This window comes from Uloborus diversus, chromosome 3 (genome assembly GCF_026930045.1).
Source record: "Uloborus diversus isolate 005 chromosome 3, Udiv.v.3.1, whole genome shotgun sequence".
Classification (NCBI taxonomy): Eukaryota; Metazoa; Arthropoda; class Arachnida; order Araneae; family Uloboridae; genus Uloborus; species Uloborus diversus.
This window is the reverse complement of record NC_072733.1, coordinates 201,627,442-201,643,302: the sequence shown is the minus strand read 5'-3', so window position 1 is coordinate 201,643,302 and position 15,861 is coordinate 201,627,442. Positions and strand designations below refer to the sequence as shown.

Here is a 15,861-nt window from a genome sequence, read left to right as displayed (position 1 = left end):
ACCACTTTTCTTTTGAAAACCACATTATTAACGTCCGAAGTATGTGTAAAGTGATGCAAAAACAATAAATAGGTTAGTTATTTAAAGTTTAATTTAAAGTTGAATTAATGAAGAATTTTGTTGATTAAGTCACCAATTAACCCTTTCACTACCATGATGCATATGTACACCCTAAGCTCAAAATTTAATTTAGAAAGAAACGGATATATATGATTAAAATATTTTATTTTTACCTATACATCATTACGACATCAGAATCTCAATATTAGCAAAAAATAAATTAATTAATTTGTAAAAAATGTATTGTTTGTTTTTAAAAACATTGCAAATGAAATAAATTTGCATTCGTAATGACATCTGTCTACTTTTTGTTTGTAACTCAAGTTGAGTGTAGGGTATGTCATTAATTATCCAAATATTTCTGAGATGAATAATAAGTTAATTATATTTTTGAAAATAGTTGCAGCTTTGCATTTATTAGGGACCTATGGATGCATTTAATACATCAATTTATGCAAACCTACTGAACCAATTTTATCAAAACTAGACATATATGTTACTTACAATGAAATTTAGCAGTTTAGTACTTAAAAAGTACATACTCTAACTTCTAACGCAAAGCTTGTTATCTTTAAAGGGTTAAGTTTGAAAAGTTCAATTTTTAAGAGATCAGAATGGAGTCGACACACACTTGTATACAATTGAAATATTTTTTTAAAGCTCTCTAAAGAGAACAATGGCAATTTCTTTAAAGTTTTAAAAGAAATGTATCTTTTGAATAGTTCAAGATAGGGCCTTTTTTTTCTGCATTATTATTTATTTATTTATTTATTTATTCTTGTTCTATTCGTAAAAAGATGTGTTGTCAACCCGCCTGACATTGAATTTTCCCATTAACTCTGATAAATAATTTATCTGGTGCCTAAAACTTTTTCTTGGCTCCCAATACTTTACTACGCTTGTAATATTCTAGTTGCAGAGATTTTTACTCATATGGTGCCGTTTCCTATTAAAAAAATAATAACTTGTGTGTAATGCTGTTGCACACATACAATATTTCACATGGTATTTGGTTCAAGTGTATTTTATGAATGCAAGCGTCTGAATCGGCATTGCTGCACTACTTACGTTATATTGACCTTAAGTGTTATTTCATAAAGAAACATTCCCTTACAGATAAGTATTATATCAGTATAAATTTTTAACTAGAAATGGTCATTTCGTAAATGCAAATTCAATATTAGAAAATGTCACGGAATACGCCTTCAAATATACATGTCTTCATGCAAAGAATACGATTTCATAAAAGCAAATTTTAATGCATGAAAGTATTTCACAAAGGACAATTTTCTCGAATAGGCTAATAATTCATAAATATATAATTTTCACCCAAGAGATACTGTTTCGGCAACAAAAGTGAATTTTGCCACTTTCACTATTATTTCATAAAAATTAATTTTTCATAAGGCTACAATAATTACTGCTGCATTTTATTCGAAAGTTTTCACGCATGGAATGCCGTTCCAAATAAAAAATTTTAATTGCAGGATAATATTTCGTAAATATAAAATGTAAAGGCAGTTGGATGTCATGAGGAGGCCGTGGGTTAACTTCACAAAAAGTGTATATTAAGAGTGTAGTCATTTATACTCAAATAAACGACATGGGAAAATTAACGTGATAAAACTTTAATTTTCAAACCACCACAGAATTAAATTTTTTGTTGCCAATAGATAAAGCTATTTTAAAAAATGATAATAGAAAACAAATGTGTTTTGCTAATGCACAAGGTTGCCTTCAAACTATCAAGATGTCACTTATAAAACATTAACTTAAAACCGGTTAGAATTAATTTAGCGAGTCAGTCATGTGTACTAATAATCCTTTATAATGCTTCTTTTGTGTAGCAGCTGCAGTGAGGGGTGCAAAAACTCATTCCGATTGCTGCCAAACTCACAATAGCGTTTATTTCAATAACATTCATGATATTTATTTTAACGTAAAATGATAATCTGTCGAGACAGAAATGTGTTTCCGTGAAAGATCTAAATAAAAATAAAAATAAATGTTTGCAGCCGTAATTGTAAATCTTTCTCTACAAATGTAATGTATTTGTTTTACTGAAAATGTGGAGGAAAAAAAATTTCAACATTAAAACCGAGGTATTTTTTTATGACTATGTGGCTGTAAAAACAATAGCAAATGAGATGTCATGTTTTTACCGAATGATAACGTTACGGTAAATATAATAATAGAACAAAATAAGATATTATTATTACTTTTTTTTTAATGTTGCTATTTCCCTTTTTTTTTAACTTTCTTAAAACAATATTTGTTCAACTTTTGTTTAAAAAATATAGACTTTTTACTCCTTTGTCGTACTTGTTAACATAGTAAAAGAAAAAGTTTATGAAAAGTTGACAACCCAATAAAAACGTTACGTTTAAAAAAGAACTTAACTCAAACGGAAATCAAAAGAATATCACACAACATATCTATTTTTACTTTTCAGAAAAAAAAAATAATTTGAATTTAAAAGATCTCAGCTGATAATAGGATCGAATTTGGTGCATATTCAGTACAAGTCAGAACTTAGGAAATAAAACAAAGGAATAAAAAAACAATAGGTAATTTATTTTACGAAAAAAAAAACATTTTATCTAGATTGAAATAATTTTATATCTTTGGAGTCTGATAAATAATTTTAAAACAATCTGAACGCGAATCAATTTTTTATTGCGTATACTGCATTTATGATACACATCCACAACTTGTAAAAGTGATAATGCGCAAGCATTGTTTTATGAGCTTTGCGGTAAGGTAAAATAGTGCTTATTATTTCATGAATTGCATTACATTTAAATGCTCTTATGACTACCATAATATTCAATTGAAAATACACGTAACACAAAATACTAGCATTTAGAGTCTCAAAATATATGACAAAACATTTATAAAAGCATGGATACGTTTGCCAAAAACGTGAGAAATAGCTTTCTTGAACTTATTTATCAAAACTTTTATGAATTGAGCTTTCATTTTACGAAATTTTGAGCACTATTGCATCTTATTATTATTAACAGATCCAAACTATTAATCAATATAAATGAAAATAAGTCATAAGTCATTAAAATTAAACATGTATGCTAATTTTAATCAGAAAACCAAACTATTACTCACTACAAGTAAAAATGCAAGCAATGACTCACTTATTTAGTTAAAAGTATACTGTTATATGTGTCGTCAAATATTCCGGAGTAAAATTCATCCAAAATTACTTTGAATTAACACTTCCCTGGTATTATATTTTGAAATATTATACCGGCACATTTATCCATCAGGGAAATTTGGCTAAAATTTCTAATATTTGAAGTTATACAAATATGCCAATCATTAACTGAAATTCAAGCCATTGTTAAATGCAAATAAAAAGGTACCTTATAAATCGTTAATTAAATTTAAAATATATCGTGTTGACTCAATTTTTAAAAAGAACATACCTCGTGATCTCAATCTTAAGTTAAAGAGCTTGAACTGGAGCAGATGATTTATGAAATCTTTTCAACTAGTCGCACTCTAGTGCGTACAATTCTCTTTTTAAAGCAGGAAAGTAATTAACGATTAAGTGAGCCATCCTTTGCACTTATATTTTCTCATTGGTAGGAACAGCGTAATTGCCACTAATGTCACAAACGTTCAAGACAATGAGAAGGAGGAAAAAAGAAACTGATTTACTTTTGCAATTTCTTTTCTTTTTACCTTCAGTAAATAGAGTGCTTGTTGTCATTTCTTTGTTCTTTCCAAGTAACAAGAAACGCAGCGCCCTGAAATGATTTTCAAACGTTATTTTAGCAAGGTTTTGTTTTTTGCTAATAAGTTTCATTGCCGAAATTTCGATGTATGTCTTTATTTTTTAAGGCATTTCTTTCAAATTTTGAAATGCTTTCATTTATTTATTTTTTTTTTTAATCGCAAAGCTTAAACAAAGTTGCATATTTTTACCAGAGCTCTTTTTCCGGTTCATTAAAGACTAACGAGTCCTATTTTATGACAACAAAGAGTAAAATAATTATTTATTTGAATTGGCAATTTAATTAAAGGCCACATATTGATGGATAATAAAGTCGTTAATATAATTCTGAAAGTGTAAATTATATTTTAAATGTTACTCAACTTAAAGCAAATAATAAAATCCCACCCATTTCCAAAATTCATTATTTTAATTGACCTCCAAACCTGAGATACCCACCACCCTCACGTTAAGTTTCAATAATACTAAAGATAATTAACATGCGTATTAAAATTTTTCTTTGGCATCTTTAATTAGTTCAGAAAAATCACTTTCAACTTGGACACCTCCCTACGAGCATCCAGAACAAACAGTCCTCGAGACTTGAACAACCCTGTAATCTTAAGCCACTTCTGAAGCATGGTACCACCAATCTATCTCGCGCAGTATAGCCTTGTAAGGAGCCATTCCACCCTCAATCTGACTCGATGATTTCACCAACATTATGTTATAGATCTTAATACTTTAACTGAACAGGAATGAGCACATTTTTCAATCTTTACATTTGCTACAAAGATACTCCTGTCACAGTATTACTTTAATTAAATAACTAATAATTGCTTAAAAATTGATTCATTTGCATGCGTCACGTGCGGGGAGTCCTAAGTCAACATCTTGTAGTTTGCGGTCTGCATTACTTAATATTTTTGCCCTATTAATGTAGCAATGACGAAACAAATTGTAGGTTTTGAAAGCCAAGGTTCCAACGTAAAGGAAACATATCTCATTTGTTGAGGAATAATAATTTAATTCGTTGAAAATAATTATGTATCTGTTCATTCTACTAAAAAACAGTCATTTTTGTCCCGCACGTCCTCTATTTCATAAAAAATAAATAATTTTGAAAGGTAATGGCAAATTTTTTTTTGCTTAAGAAGTCACACATACGTTTGTGATTTCTTAAGGTACAAAATTTCGTTCACCCTTTTAAATTGTTATTTTTAACGAGCTATATGAAGCGTCACTTGCGGGACAAAGTGACCGTTTTCTGTGGAATGACCCTAAAAAGGCTCATGCACCAAAAAACCCAATCTAACCAATCTATCTCCACCTCCACAATTTACTAAAAAATTCGTAAAATATTTTTTCCCCATACCGTGCACTAATCTAGCTCTAAAAAGAAACTCTTCATCATAACGCCCCACGGCAAGGAAAATGACACTACTCAAAATTTAGTTAAAACGTACTAGCTATTGATTTAAAGTGTACATTTATAATGCTTTTTCTTGCCACAAAACTCGCGCAAAGTTAGCTGACGTGACTGGTGCGTGGTGGCGTAAAAATGATGTAATCAATAGTCACACATAATTAAAGGTTCATAATTTAGAAAACAAAATTCGAACTTTAAGTGTGCAATTTAGGCAACAAAATCTAGCCAGTAATATATTATTAAAAAAATGTCGCGTATTGGAATATTTGAGACTGAATTACTTAAAACTACAATTGCGTAAAACCTTGATTTTTTTTCCAATGCTGTTATTTATTTATTAATTTTTTATTGTTATTATTTATTTATTTTTTGAGTTGCGTCACTTTCCTTGGCGGGGAGCGTTCACTCATGCACAACATAAATCGTAAAAAAAAATTAGCAAATAAGAGGCGCATTCGTTTACTCACACTTGCTCTGACATCGTTTTCATCAATTGAGATATCTCTTATTACTCTGATTAAGTTAACTCTGTTAAGATAAATCTGATAAGTTGAAGCTTGATCTTGACAACGTTTACTTCTTTTAGGGACAATAGGCAAAGGTGATAGAAAATGAGTTGAGTTGGATTATTTTTGTGGTAGTTTTGGGAAAGTACGTTATGTAGAACAACAGTTACATATTCCCGCCCCCCTCTAAATATTTTGAGTTGACTGGATTCGGATTTGATGAGGCTGCGCTTTTTGTGAGTTGTTAGAAAACCAATTGGTAGCTGGCTATGCACGCAATCAGACTGCGATTTTTTTCTGTCAAATATTTTTCAAAACTGAACAGAAAGAGTATCCCTGTACTGTTATCTTTTCATCTGTTCCCGCTGTCTCAAACATTAAAGTAGATTGAAAAGGAATCGCAAAATGCATACTATTTGTATATTAAAAGTGAGAGGTCATTAAAATATAATGTTTTTAGACATTGTTAAGACATCATATTGTTTTCACAGACGAAAATTAATCAGTATATAAACTTATTTCGCTATTTAAAAAAATACGGTTTAAATCAAATAAATAACTCAATTTTGTTTATTTATTTTTTTTTAATGGCAAAATAATTAAACAGTGTGTAATAAGTGCATGCTAGATAAAAATACTTCGCAGCAATTCAACGATTTTTATGATAATTCCTGCATCAATCGCCCCCCCCCCCCCCCTCCCCCCCCAACCATCACCACTGCGAATAGCAAAAATTCACATGATTGGTATTTGAACGTAGTTCCACCTGGATCTAACAGTTCACAATGAATAAAGAGACACTCAATTTGAACGTATTTCCTAAACAGCAAATATTTCCTGACGATTCAAAAAATACACACGTAATATTATTCAAGTTTTCGTTTCTGCCCGCTCTCCCGGAGTGCCTTTTTTTTTTTTTTTAAATATGCACTATGGTTTAATTTCGACACGGTCGTGAGTCTTTGTATTCATTTAAAACAGAGTTTTTTTAATTTTATCAATTAAATTTTTGACTCGATTGTACAAGATTTTAGTGTTTAACTGGCAACGGCAGAATTCTGCTAAAAATGTCGAAGGTGGTTTGGCAACGATAGGTATTTTAGTAAGGGCGGTGACTGTGACTTCAAAGGTTCTCTACGACGTGGTTTGAATGCATAGAAGCAACTAAGTAAGCCTTTTCTACTTTCAGGTTTTAAATTCACTAAAGAGTTACATTTAAAGCTGCTTAGGTTTTTTTAAATTGTTTTCAATGCTTTCCTAATCGTACCAGTTTTGAGTCAGAAAATACTTGTATTTATAATTTTGTAAGTTCATCACTCTTTATAAAATTATTCTGTTAAATGTACGGAAGTAATTATGGAGTGTTATCAATACACATGAATTACTTCAGAACTTTATATAAAGGCTGCTAACTAGATAAACAAGCATGAATTTTCAAGAAAAAGTAGATATTAATTTTTAATTAACAAATATAATAGTTGAAATATTCTTCCAGTTAATGTGTGTTAGTACGCTGCTTTGTCTGGGATGTATCCATTTACAACCTCTCCCTGAATTTCATAGCCCATGTGAATTTCATAGCCTATGCAAATATGATAGCCAATGAAGTTAAACATACATTCAAATTTTTAATTGAAGATTCCATGAAGTTAAGCTTAAAACAGCATACAAATTTTAGTCTGAAAAGCTTATCTTTAAAGGTAAAATTTCTAAGCTACTCCTTACCAGGTTGAATGTGGGTAGTTCAAATTGGTATTCGTCAACTGCAGGATGCCATGAAAACTGTTATTATTGGAATTCCGTCGTTTCTAAAGTACGTCGTGTTGACGTGCCCATAGTAATCCGCAAGTCTTAAGTTTTGATTTGCGACTATTTTTTTAAATAAGATATTTACAATATAAGCAAGTTCCGCTTGCCACATTTTGTTATGTAAGGGGTAAGCTTTGGTAGTCGTAACCTATGCATCGATATGATCAACCTGTGGCATCTCCCTGTATTTGCGAAAAGACGCCACATGGCTCAGAAATAAATGAAAACATTAAATTTCAGTTTTATGTACTGTATATTGCAGCATAAATAGCAATGCAACTGTAACAATTTTATGAATTTTTCTGTTTTATAATTTAAATTAACTAAATATTTAGTTATTTTTATATTGATATATCCCAGTGTTGCATATATTTTTTCCTTTTGAAATATAATTTCAATGTAATTCGAACGTGATTATATTTCTGAAAATGCCTCGTAACTACGAAAAAAAGGTGAAACTTCTTGTTATAATCAAATTAGATTAATGACCATGGTTGATCAGTGCCGCTTTATTGAGGTATGAAATTTTCCGTACTGAAATCTCAAATGACGTACATAAGCTTCAAACTTTACAAAAGGTGTACCAGGTCTTTTGAGTCAAATTTCAGATTTCTTTTAACTTTTTATCTTCCTCACATCCTAATTTTACTCATTATTTAAACTGAAAATTGTTCATTAATTTGTTGCGACAGTGTAATGCCATCTGTTTATTCATTGATATTACATCTTACTTCATGACCAACGAAATATTCACTTGTTGTGGGAAAAGGCTACAATTAGACAATTTCAATTGATATTAAATTTCTTAATCATATACTAACATGGAAGTAAATCATTAGGTCATGTACAGCTCATCTGTAATTGAAAAATATGGTTCATGTTTACATTGCTCTTTAATTTTGAATCTATTACCGACTATTAATGTGTAGTCTTCCCTGTAATTTTTTTGTATGTTAAGAGTTCCTTTGATATGAATAATATGTGTGCCTCCCCATTAATTGATGCTATATTTCTTTACAATTGTTTTGATAATGCTGTTCTTGAATTTCGCAGAACTGCACTATTAATGAGATCGCGTGCACTCTTGCAATAATTTTTATGATCACTATAAAAACGCAGAACTGCAGTTTAAGTTCTGTAACTGTAAAATACGTTTGTTTTAGAAATTTAATATTTTCTGAAACCTTTGCAGTGAGCGTATAGATCGTTCTTTCTCAGTTATTGTTAAAAATCACTTCGTCGACGTAGCCCTTTAACGACCTTGGAAAAGATCAAAATTTCTTTTATAATCTAGTGCAAGTAACTTATGCACTATATTTGTTTCCATGTCACTGAAGCATCAAAATCTTATTAACAAACTGAAAAACACTATTTGCTTTGCACTTAAGGGAAAGTTTTGCTGATATTAACTTGTTTCAGAGAGTGCTTATTTTCATAACTATTGCGTTTAGTTAACATTAGTTTTCATTCTAGATAAAACTAACTTTTAAAAATGTATTTAAAGCTTTGATCCTTGATCAATTAGATGAAAATGCATCTGCGTATTTTGGTATTAATGCTCAAAAACTATATATATATAAAATATAAATCAGTTTTGAAATATCTTACTTTCTGATAATAGTACATTAACTGCAAATTTCAAATTGGATTCCTTGAAGGATGAAGTGAACAGAATAATAAATTTGCTTCAGTTCCAGATCTCTAATTTTAAGTCGCCCCTTCCCCTTTAACAATCTGTAGGGCCTCTTTCCAGAGGCCTGTATATTTGCAACGTTAATGAGTCTTAGTGCAGGGTTTTTCCGATTTCTGAGGCCATTGGGCCCACCTTAAGGACGTGCCCCCCCCCCCCACACTGCGGGGTCTGCGGGTATACAGATCAGAGCCTGGTGTACTTCATCCTTCCAATTGAATCGACGAAATCTAGACAAGAATTTTTAAACCTTTTGACAAATTCATAGTATTTTGAATATTTGTTTTTGAAGTTCCAAATTGTTTTGAACTCATAACAGGAATTTATGCTTAAAGGTATGGCTGTGTTAACTATAATGACGCACATTATTAATTAATATTTCGTGTCCAAATGTTTCCGACGAAATTTAATGCATGCGAAAACGGTATTTAAAATCGGCGTGTCAAGGCCAAATAACTTTTCTACTCTCCACCCTTTTCCATTTCTTGTTGCCATGGTTACAGCATTCGAACGTTTTCGACACGTTGTTTCTGCAACACATAACATTTGCAGAAGCAATGTGGTTAAAAAGTTCTTAGTGCCGTAACTATGACACCCAGAAGAGGGAAAGGAAAGTTTTAAATACATAGAATATGGTGCATAACAATTACTTGAAAAACACTTCTTTTCTAGTGAAAGGGCACCAATTTTTACTTAAGCCAACTTTTAACCGGCCGTTCGCTTGGTCGGGCCCTGTTCAGTTGTACATCAAATGTAGAAATACAGTGAAACCTGTATATATTGACCACATGCGGTCACTATTTTAGTGGTCAACTTAAACAGGTGATCAACTTATAGAGGTTGAATTATGATATAGAGCTAATTCTGTGCCTGAAAATAGAGGTCAACATAGACAGGTGGTCAACTTACAAGGGTGGTAAACTTTACAGGATTTACTGTATTCTACTATTATAAATTGCTCTTTCACTGTCTAATTGCTATTAGCACTTTTTTGGAAATACAAAAAATTTGCAGTGAAACTTTATTTTACTATACGTGACAATCAAAGGTTTGCTTTTATAAGACGGTTATCTTAGCATTTTTCTCAGGATTGTACTGAAACTTGTTTTGAAGCATGTACAGCCATAAAAGATTCTGAAGTAAGGAATTCAATTTGAGTTTATTTCAGATGTTCTACACATGGCTTGATAAAAAGTTCCTTTTTTTTCTCAAGAAAAAACGTTTTGACATCTTTAACGGGGTTTACTGCAAACTTATTAAATATGTTTTACACTTGACACAAAATGATTGGCGAAATAGCATGAAATGCATGTTTCATGCATAACTTTGTATATGGTTGGCTCAAATGCGACAGTGGAATGCCCTAAGATCACATAAATTAGTTTTCTTTTCGAAAATTATTTAATTAAAATTTACAGGGTTTAATCTCAAATGAGTGCATAATGCATGTACTAAATGCAAGGCAGAAGTGTTTAAAACTGATGCTTTAACACATTTTGCTTTATTTTATTGTGCAAATTTGTATACCATTGCTGTAACACTGTCTCATATTGTTTCGTTTCCTAGAACATATCTTGCAATGGAAAAAAATTCAGAGCAGAAAAAGCCCAGCATTCCGGAGCTTTTTAAAGGAAAATGTATATTTATCACAGGTGCAACTGGATTTTTGGGTAAAGTAAGTTGACTTAGCTGAAATATTCTCTAAATTCATATCTAAGGGAAAGGTTTGGAATTAAACATTGCAAATTTTCATATACTTTTATTCAATAATGTTTATTTCAGCTGCTTCGAAGTCATGATGACCTGACGCAGATTTAAGATTTTTGTATTCATAATTTGATCAGCTTTCTTTTTTGTATGCATTCATGAAAGTGTTCCAAACAATGGAACTTTATTAAGTCAATTTCTCCGATGTGAGATTGTTTCATTGCCGTGTATTATTTTGACAAACACTTGAGAAAGATCCATGTTTTAAAAATGAGCTTTGGGATCTTAATTTATAAAATAACGAAATAAACTTGCATGTCTTCTTGTTGGCGACTATTTTACCATACATGAGAAGAATCGTCATTTAAGAATAAGATGAGTTTCATTGAGTACCTGTCTATCATTCAAGCAGAGAAAATTTGATTTTGCTACAGCTAGATCAAATATAGAGCTGAAATGTTGAAACTCGAGAATACTGTTCAGGATTTCAGTCCAATTTTGGCTTGGGATTACGTACAATCTGAATCTACAAAAGTAATATTTATGTAATTTGTAGGTTGCTGCACACGTAGGGGTAAGTAGGATGTTGCTATACATATATTTCAAAGTTATTGCAGCTGAAATTAAATCTCATTATTTGATTCAAAATTCTGAGAAATTCGATGTGCTTATTATTTTACCTCTGTAGTACAGGTCCAGATATTAAGCAATTTTATTTTTATTTGAAACGTTAAGTTGAGCCCAATAGGTTAACGAAAAGTATGAAACATTGTCACCGAATTTCTGGCAAGGAAAGTGGAAACTCAAATTTTGGGTAGAACTTATTAGCTATGGATTTAAAATCTAAACTTAATACTATTTTCTTGCCACAAAATTAGCAAAGTTAGCTTACACAACTGGTGTATGGTGGCAAAAAAACTATATAATCAATATTGACGCATTAAAATTTCATGTAAAAGAAAATTTTTCGAACTTTTAAGTATGCATTATCAATTTCAACAACAAACTAAACAGTAAACATCAATTAAGTTTTTACTTTCTTTTGCGTCTAAACATTTGTAACGAAATCGCTTCAAACTACAATTGCATAAAGCCTTTATTTTCTCCAATGCTGTTTTCTTGGAGTTGTCACTTTCTTTGCCGGGATGCGATACGTGCTTCTGTTTAATTTTTTCTGTACATTACAAAACGTTGCTTTTCTACAAGAAGCGCCCAGTTTCGGCGAGTTGAAACAGGGGATCAATGGAAACGTGTATTTCCATACTTGTGCTAATTTCAAAAGTTAAATTGCGAGTGTCGACTTAGCAACATACAAAAGACACTGAGTGAATTCCTTGTTTCTGAACAGCTGTGGGGAAAAGTAACACTGTTTGAAAAGGATCCAGAAGTAAAATGATTAGCCAAAGTTTAGTGATCTAAAATCAAGCAGATCTACATACGTGAAGCGAGTGGTTAAAAAAAAATCAGTCATTAAGGATGTAACTAAAAACATTTAGTCTTAAATTTCATCATTCTTGTTATTTTTATGCCTAAAATAGAAGTTACCAATTATTCCATTATTCCATGCGCCTTGCACCTTGGAGTACTTGGAAACACTTGGATCTTCTTATATTTGATAACTCTGGAAAGCAATAATTATTGGATTTTAATGCGAGTTGCACATTTTGTGTATTTTATATAAATTTAGCACATAACTTTATTTTTGAGTCTTTTCAATGAATTACGTAAATGTCAATAAATTCAAAGGTAAACATAGAAATGCGATGTCTGAGATATAATGGAATGGAGACATTGGAAACTAAACTTTAGTCACCAAAATCTCAGTAGTACTGAAGACCTGAACTTATTTTTTTCTTCTCGGACTGCATATTTTACTGTAATAAAAGTTTTAATTCCCATGAATTCATGTAAGATAAAATAAAACAAGATACAATATAAATAATACACACAGCGCTTGAGTGCAAAACAGGAAGATAAAATGTAGATAATACACACAGTACTTGAGTGCTGAGCTCGTCAGGGGAAAACTACTTTCAATAACACTCGTATGCAAAGTAACTGTCCCAAAGACTTACTAAATCTTGGTAGTAATTTTTACGCTGAATTCGAAAATGTAAGCTATTTTTCTCCATCACAATGATTTTGCGTGAAAACCGCTATCATAACACTACGCAACAAAGAACTTTGTCTGCATCATGGTTTTAAATAGTTAACTCCTGGTCGAGAAAACGGATGTGGTAGTGAATTTTTTTATTAGGTCTTGTTTTTAAGATACACAAAATCCCACTGGAGATAGATGCACAACAACCACACATTGATTTGAAGGGAAGTTTAAGAAGGGACAAATCCTGCACAATTAAATTCATAAACCAGGTCCTGTAAACAATGTTAATTTTTAGAAAGCAGCGTTTGCTTTTAGCCTATTGCTGTAAACGTTTTATTTTCAATTTTTTTTACGTCAACAAAGGACCATACCTTGTAATACTTCAGCAGCATTTGGTGAGCATTAACTCAGCCCCAATGACCCTGATATCTGAGTTCCATTGAAAAGTTCTCTAAGTACAAAAAACATAATTTTTGTCCGCAGCCTTTCACATTTTTTTTTCTTTCCATTGAACCCAATTTTATGTTCAGAGAATATTTTGCGCACGAAATTTTCATACTGGAACTTGCCTGGGACTGTCCTTGTATATTCGTAACTTTCTTTCATATTGGTTGCAGTATTTCTCCCAAGACCTACTGCGGTAATCTGATAGCTACTTCTATTTAGCGGGGGGGTCAGAGGTCAAGAACAGAAAATTGTCGTTTGGGAGCTGTTTATAACGCTTTACCCCAACTTTTTAGAAAAATAACCCTAAAATAACCTAGTTTATAAAGGAATCGCGGGTGAGTTTATTTTTCAGATTAAAAAGTCTTGTATATTCCAAGTCAATAGTGAAAAAACGTTAAAATGGAATGTTCACATAAGCACTAAAAAGGTATTGGTGACAGCAAACTTTCGATATTAGATGTTTATTCCTCATACGAAAGTTCTTCAAGAGAAGCACGACACGCGTGGTGGAAAACATGTGTTTAGCAGTGTAATTTAATCGAATCGCAATGAAATAAGTTGCCAGGAAAAGGTGGTTTTGCAACGAGTGTACAAAATGTCAATGCATTAACATAATGGGGAAATATTAAAGTCAGTAATATAAGAACATAATGTTGCCCACATCAAACATATAAGCTTGTGTTATTAAAGCCAGTTTTTGTTTAGTTCTAGGGGAAAACGGCTGTCGTATCTTAATAGATCCGCCACTGTTGATCATTAAATGTGGAAATGACCGTGTCAACTTGTTAAGCAAGTAAATGTTACTGAGTCACACAAATGTTTGGATAATTGCGTAACGACTATCCTTAAAAGCTAGACAAAATCAGTCTTCCTCAATTGGCGGGAGGTTCTGCGTGACCTGAATAGAATTTTGCTACTGGAAATGAATTCCATTGTGTCTTACTCCAGCTCAGTGCCTAATCTACGTTTTTTCAGAGCCAGGGCAAAAACTTCAAACTGTTCAACTTACCTCGATTTTTGAAAGTTTTTCTTTCTAATTACGACGAAAAACATCCACAAAAATAGGGTACATTTGCCGCTCCCAGAAGTTGTTGCCCGTCTTGCTGTCGACTAAATCCGACACTGCTCGAGCTCAATTGAGGTAGCGAGAAGTAAAGGGATGTAAGTGGCAAAATTAAAAATTTCGAGATAGCCAGTACAAATGGTAGGTGAACCTCTCATTTGTCTTGGGGCAAAAGATAGAACAAAAAGCCCTATTAAGTGCTGTTATACAGCGTTATGTAGGAAAAAAAATCAATGAAAGCCTACCAAGAACCTTATCATAAACGCGTTTTACTCAAAACTTAAGTGTCCACTTACATCCCTTTGCTTCCCACTGCCTCAATTGTAATATTAAATCTAGGTATAAAACTCGGGGCAGGTTTAGATTCCTTAAAAAATTAATAGCTACTATGAAACTCTCATAACTTTTTCTTTTTTTGAAAAGAACCTATGCTAGTTCAATGCTGGAACCCCACTTATTCACTTATAAAATTTGTATTTCTATAATTCAGTATAGATGTCAGTAGCTCTCCTTCAATACGAAATTTGTAATTTTTAAAAAGAGTACAGGTTTACGTTCAATTTGTTCGTAATATCTGCCAGGAAAAAAAATTTATGGTGAAAATAAAGCAGAACGAGTTACAAATTAAAATGAGTACCATAAATGCTATTCTTGAAATTAATATATTGACATAAGATGTTCTCTTTATTAGAAATCCGTTGCGATAAATTGTATGGCAAATAAAGTGAAATACTGCTTTTGTGAATATTCCAGCACATAAGCTAATGCCTTCCTGCTTAGTGATACGTATTTCAAAAATGACTTATTACGAACAGCGTTTTTAAATTACATTAGATCTGGAAAGCAACATTGAAATAAATACTCTAGGAGTGGCCAGTGTTTTAGTAGTGGCCCCTTCAAGGTTTATATTTGAAAAAATGATTCCAGGTCTTCCCATGGATTCGAAAGTGCATAAAACGTGCATGGAGTGATTTTTCTACGATTAGTTTTTGAAATTTTAAAAACCTTGGCTCACATTCTAAAATATTTGTACTCGATAGAAAGTCGAACGATAGTTGCGTACATTGGATAAATTTTATTTTTGCCAGTTTGCACGAAAGTTTGTACTTTTCAGCAACAAACGAAAGTATCTTTTCTAAAATTGAGCTTCCGTACATTGTTTATACTTGGTGACCAAAGATTACTACCACAAATTCGTACGATATTAGTCTTTTGAGGTCTGCTTCATGTTGAAGGCTGCAGGGGAGAGTAATGAAGGATTTGTCACAAAATTGACTGTTATTTCTGTCTAAAATATTTGAACAGTAAAAAGTATA

General features: G+C 31.7%; 2 protein-coding genes across 4 annotated transcripts in view; one reads left to right on the top strand and one right to left on the bottom strand.

Annotated features, from left to right (window-relative positions):
- Positions 1 to 3,610, bottom strand: part of LOC129219383 (fatty acyl-CoA reductase 1-like) — a 75,143-nt gene extending 71,533 nt beyond the window's left edge. The window contains exon 1 of one of the 3 annotated variants that reach the window (XM_054853768.1): positions 3,501 to 3,610. The gene's annotated coding sequence lies outside the window, so the exon portion shown is untranslated. Of the gene's footprint in view, positions 1 to 3,209; positions 3,262 to 3,500 lie in introns of those variants that run through there. The other 2 variants (XM_054853771.1, XM_054853770.1) reach the window with 2 other exon arrangements.
- Positions 3,611 to 10,796: 7,186 nt separating this feature from the next.
- The window catches only part of LOC129219128 (fatty acyl-CoA reductase 1-like), a 40,780-nt gene continuing 35,715 nt past the window's right edge, over positions 10,797 to 15,861 (top strand). The window contains exon 1 of the mRNA XM_054853448.1: positions 10,797 to 10,899. Within this exon, the coding sequence (XP_054709423.1) occupies positions 10,804 to 10,899 (96 nt within the window). The 5' untranslated portion in view covers positions 10,797 to 10,803. The remainder of the gene's footprint in view (positions 10,900 to 15,861) is intronic.